At 30.9% G+C, this 6,000-nt stretch overlaps 2 protein-coding genes across 2 annotated transcripts; one reads left to right on the top strand and one right to left on the bottom strand.

Annotated features, from left to right (window-relative positions):
* Positions 1–479: 479 nt before the first annotated feature.
* On the bottom strand, positions 480–1,529 carry LOC126854251 (adenylate kinase isoenzyme 1-like). The gene is made up of 2 exons (XM_050600806.1): positions 1,394–1,529; positions 480–1,036 (listed from the first exon to the last, which is right to left on the bottom strand). Exons 1-2 carry the CDS (start codon positions 1,527–1,529, stop codon positions 480–482), a joined length of 693 nt encoding a protein of 230 aa, XP_050456763.1.
* A 760-nt stretch (positions 1,530–2,289) lies between these two features.
* LOC126854245 (malate dehydrogenase-like) lies at positions 2,290–4,052 on the top strand. The gene is made up of 3 exons (XM_050600792.1): positions 2,290–2,691; positions 3,165–3,536; positions 3,753–4,052. Exons 1-3 carry the CDS (start codon positions 2,290–2,292, stop codon positions 4,050–4,052), a joined length of 1,074 nt encoding a protein of 357 aa, XP_050456749.1.
* Positions 4,053–6,000: the final 1,948 nt, after the last annotated feature.

Genomic DNA, 6,000 nt, shown 5'->3' with positions numbered 1-6,000 from the left:
TTCCCATTTTCTTCTACATCAAGTAATGATAATTTATCGGTAGTGAATAAAAACGAACGCGATCTTTATTGTTTAGTGTTTAAAGCATCGTTACCATTGTTCACCCTTAGCATATTCACCCTTGTCCATATTCCGAGCGTTGATATAGTGAAAATGAAGTTCGACATTTAAAAATAAATAGATTTTCAGAAATAAAATTTGTGATATTTGATCAATTGATCATGTAGATGATATTAATGTTATTTTTCTCTTTTCATATTCTGCTCTGTTTGTTGTAATATATTTATTGTAATAGTAATTATAATTTCTGTATATATACTTATAATGATTATTTTAATATTTACGTAGCATGTGCAACGCACAGTTTTTGTAATCCAAGAGTGTGAAACTCCATCAATTATATTATTATATAATTTTACACTGATAATTGACACTGATCAAGTATCGTTAGTTTGACACAACACGATGTCGATAAAGCTTTAATGATTGACTGCTTTTACTGTAGACGTGCTCGGAAAATTCTTCAGGACGTTATCGATCGCGGCGCAAATATCCTCGAAAACTTCCGTTTCGTCGTTTTCGCCGTTGATGGTCACCAGTTCTTTTCTATAATACCTTAGGATCGGTTTGATCATTTTACCTTGCTCTTTGATTCGTTTCAAATATTCATCGAAGCTACGGCTCTGTCGCTGGCGAGCGGTGATAGTTCTGCCTAATGTCCTGTCCATCAGCAGCGAATCCCTGACGGACAGAAATAGGACGAGATCTGGCGGCCGGATATGCGTGTTGAAATTCTTACATTGTTTTTTCTCGCGGGGAAATCCACCCAGCAAAAAACCCTGCGTATGCAAGTTGCCCAGCATTTTCTCTTTGATGAGCTCCACCATGACATCCGCGGGAATTAGTTTATCTCTAGACATCAGATGCGCCACGATAATGCCTCTCTGTGAACCGGTAACTACTTCGTCGCGCAACAATTCTCTGGTTACAATAGCGCAAAAACCATAATGCTTTGCTACTCGTATACACTGTGTTGCTGCAGGGGAAGAGAGAAAAATTGTTCCTAAATTATATTAGTTTCTAAATCTAATCAATCAATAAAAAATGCATTATTATTTTGTTCATATTTATTTTATGTTAATATATATATATATATATATATATATGAAAATATTATATATATAAAATATATAATTATCATAATAATATACAATGGTTTAGTTAAAATTACAGTACAGTATATTCCATAAATTTGGCAAACCCTTTTTAATAATTAAAAGAATTTATCAATGAGCAAGACAAACAGATTGATTTTACTAATTTACTAAAATGTTTATTTTAATATAATATAGTAAAGAATACAGTAAATGTGAATATAGAAAAATCAACGAACTTTTTCCTGCTCCTGGACCTCCAATCATGAAAATAATCGGCAATTTTGACTCTATAATCAATGAAACATCGATCTTATCGGGTCTTGGGATCAAAGCACTCAAAGGATCGACGGGCGTTACACAGTTAAGGCCCATTTTTATTTATTACAAATATTATTGCAATAATAAATAATAAATATAATGTTATGTTCTATTTAATATATAAGCGAAATTATACGAATAGCAAATTTTCTACGAACTTTCAATACGACATATTAAGAATCTTGAAGTTGAAGCTCTCTAAATACATGATATGTAATGCTAGAAATGTATCGATTTCTCTTTGAATAATTGTGAATGTAGGAGCAATATGATATTACAAAAAAATTTATAGTTTTTTATTCGTTTATTTATTTAGTAAATTCATCAGTTTTTGACGGCTTTTATAATTATGGTTATTCAAAATTTTGTTATCATTTAGAGTGTAATTTTATTATACAATGATTACGTATTTATTATATGGCGATTTGTATTGCGGCTAAAGTAATCATTCACATTTTCGATTGTTGGTAATTTGCTTCACACTCTCAGAAAGAAAATATGTGGTAAAAATTATTTAGTTTTATTATAAATATATTTTTTATTGTACTTTAATAATATATATTTTTATTTTACAAAAATTTTGTATAAAATGCAATTAATTTTTTTTTCTAATTTACTTTATATGAAAAGAATATTAACTCATTTTAATTTTATTATTGATATTTAGCAATTATGTTTTTTATTTGATATATGCTGATAATATTAAAAACTATAATTTATTAAGAAAATAAATTTTCTTTACGCGATATATACGTGTGTGTTATACATTTCAGTTTAGTAGAAATTCCAGTCGATCTTTTTATCAAGTCGTAAAATGTACAATGCCATCAGGCTGATTCGCAAATCTCTTCAGAAAATCGAACAGCGGAGATGTATGATTTTTAATCGTACGACAAACGAGAATCCCATGAGAGAACGCGAGGAATTAAAGCACATTCGAACATGTCGAGTTGCTATCGTCGGTCTTGGCGGAGTAGGCAAGTCCTTGGCACACTTGTTGAAGACATATCCAGGTGATCTTACCGAACTTAGACTTTGCAATCGAAGCGATCCAGGGGGAATTGTAGAAGAACTAAATCATATACCTACAAGAATACCCGTTCAAGGATTTAAGGGTATAGATATGCTGCCGTTGGGCTTACAAAATGCCAATTTAGTCATCCTGTCTGCAGGAGTAGCCAGAAAACCTGGCATGCAAAGAAAGGAACTGTTCATTGTAATTATAGCAATCCTTTAATCTATTTTATATATTTTTTTTGTTATAATAAAATATTTTGAAATTATTATGTTAATTTTTTAAAAATTTATTACTACTCATGTAGAGGATACCATATGAATATTATTTGAAAGTAACAGAAGATGAGGAAGGAGGAATAATATGTAATGCTGGAGTGCTATTTTTTTTCTACAAATAGAAAATAAAAGAATTATTTTCTCTTATTTTTTTTTTTCATTCAGTCTATATTTCATCGTTTATATAATAAAGAGTAAAATGTCAATGCTGTACAAAAATATTTTTGTTTTAACTTAAAGTTATTTTTCTTAAATACAATGACAGTGTGAGAATTACTGTTATATATATATATTATTATTAATTTTTATTAGATTAATTAAAATATTAGGTTTAATTTAAGATGTAACCTCCCACGAAGGCTTTTTATTCATGCATATTTGCATCAATCGCTATAGGAGAATGCTGCAATCTGCAAAGACGTAATCAATATTTGCGCAGACAGATGTCCTGAGGCTCTGATAGCCATAGTGACGAACCCTTTGGACTCGATGGTGCCAGTTGCGGCGGGAATCTTAAAGAAACGCGGGGTTTATCGGCCTGAAAGGCTCTTTGGCGTCTGTCATATCGACCAGATGAGAGCGGCAAAGTTCTATGCGGAGGTCATTGGACGGGAACCGAAAAAGACTTACGTTCCTGTCGTGGGTGGTCACGGGGAGAATACTACAGTTCCTTTATTTTCTAAAGCGAAACCGCTTGTTCCTTTGACGGAGAAGGAAATCAGTACTTTGATTCAACTTGTACGAAATGCTGGAAAAAAAGTTGTTCAAGTAAGAGATAGAATTATTTTATAAATCAATTAAAAAAAAATTTGTTTGTGTTATATATATATATATATATAAATATATATTTTTTATTGTGTACGTAATTAACAATAACAAAATTCAACATTACATGTTTACTATGTGATCAGATTTAAAATAAAATTTGTTTACAGAATAAGATTTATTGAAGCACAACTACTCAGATGTATGTTGCTCACTTAGGCAAAGAAGGGGGCAGGGGGATCTACGTATTCAATGGCATCAGCGACGCTGAGCTTCGTTCATAAATTATGCCGCGCCATTCATGACGAGCCGCATGTGATCCTTTCCGCTTATGTGGAGTCAACGGTGACCAACGCGCGTTTCTTCTCCAACGAATTGCTACTCGGACCATGTGGCATTCGCAGAAATCTTGGATACGGTTCAATCACAAAGTTCGAGCAAGATCTGATCGACGAGGCAGTGATAACCCTTCAGCAAGACATTGCGTTGGCCGACGATTTTATCAAAAAGAATGTATAAAGTGATTTACAAAAATGAGATTGCTTCATTACTGAACAAATACATAAATATATTTTTAATATAGCCATAATCCTTGGATATGTTTAAGTTTGATGTGATTTCCAATTATTTATTTTGTCTTTTTTTTAGTAAGAGTTTCTATGATTCATACATTTATTGAAGTTAATAATATCACGTATCTATAATAATAATGTATAAAATGAAAAATCATTACAAAGTACATGTGTAATATTCTTTTTTACTTGTAAATATTCTCCTTCCCAATATCTATAATACAAATATTTATAATATAATATGTGTCCTCAATTAATTTTTAATAAATAACTTAATAAAAAGATAAATACACAATTAACTACAAAATACTACAAATACCTTTTTTATTAAGTACGTTATTTAATGTTGCAAATCTAAAATTTGATGAAGTATATTTACATTATTTAGCTGATATAAAATAATACATATATATAAAAACTTATTGATATTAAATTTTATTTCTAGATTTTATGTTGGATAATATTTAGATATATTATTTTACGATTTGCGAATTCTAAAATTCACTATTTTATAAAATATGGCAAATATTTAGAATGTTATTATATGTGTAAATATTGCAATCATCTGCATTTATTACAATTACATCATATCGTGTTAAAAATTGCAAGAAACATGCAAGATATAATCGTTCACTAATCAGAATCGGAATAAAAATCAAATAGAGGATAATAGATAAATTGTGCCGTCGTGACAAGAAGTTGCATAGATGCTGCAAGGCTTTCGCACTCTAGGTCATAACTCGTAACAATACGACGTCATTGTAAAATATGAACCGGATTCTGGATCAGGCCGTAATTTTCCAAATAATATGGGTCTCGGTTCATAGGTTGATTATGATCCAATGCATCGATCCGGAAGGGCTGATATTATCTCTTGAAACGGAAATTGTGTATGTGCGCATTTCGCCGTCCGCGAAAGGTTTTGCCAATTTCATCGTATTCCCGATGACGCAATGACGCAATTTATTTGTCACCCGGGGCAACACTTGGTAGAGAAATAAAAAGTAAAAGTGAAAGCTTTATACCCTTTGCAGCCCTTGAATGAAAGATTATACATCAGAAATTGTTATATATAATTGGTGTTTAATGTTTTTTGACTAATAATTCTCAGAATTTAACTATTATTATAACAATTGTAAAAAACACTAAAACCCTTGCAAACTAATGTATTACAATTTAAATTATGCTTTTGCAATAAAAAAAAATGATATTACAATTTACTTTTAAAAAGAGTAGATAAACAAAAATAAAAATGTATTATTTTTTTTTTCTTACAAACTCTACTTTCATTAATATATTTTCATTAATATATTTTATCAATAATCTAATAATAAGTTGGAGATAATAAGTTTAAAAAAATATAAATGTGCTGGATAATTTTTCTTGACTTGGAAACACTTTCTTAATAAAGAAAACGTGCAGGGTTGTATTCTTCTTGAAAAAGAAAATAATTCTGCTTTATTAAGCGAAAATATAACTTCAATGTTCTACCTTTGATTACTGCTTATTAATTAGCGATTGCGATATCGGAAAAAAAATTTTTTTAAATATTTGTTAGAGGAAATTAGTGTCATTTCGACACAAACTAGATTGCGATGTAAGATCACGATTAAAAAGCATTTACAGACACAGCGGATTGCGAAGATTGACGTATGACTCGACCGCTGCCTCGTTAAAAGCGCGGAATTATAAGCTAGAATTATGCATAAATCTGTCTGCGCGCGCGCGATCTGACTGCCTTTAAATATCGGCGCCAGTGGCACTCGACTGCATAATTTACCGGGCAAGTCGCAGTAAGTTCCTGGATCCGAATCTTTACGAGCGATTTGCGAATTAATAATAGATCCTGCGAAGGAAGGAAAAAGGGAGAGGGTTCCAATTTATACGGTTATGGT

The sequence above is a fragment of the Cataglyphis hispanica genome, chromosome 1 (genome assembly GCF_021464435.1).
Source record: "Cataglyphis hispanica isolate Lineage 1 chromosome 1, ULB_Chis1_1.0, whole genome shotgun sequence".
Classification (NCBI taxonomy): domain Eukaryota; kingdom Metazoa; phylum Arthropoda; class Insecta; order Hymenoptera; family Formicidae; genus Cataglyphis; species Cataglyphis hispanica.
Note: the sequence above shows the minus strand (reverse complement) of the source record. Positions and strands in the feature narration are given on the sequence as shown.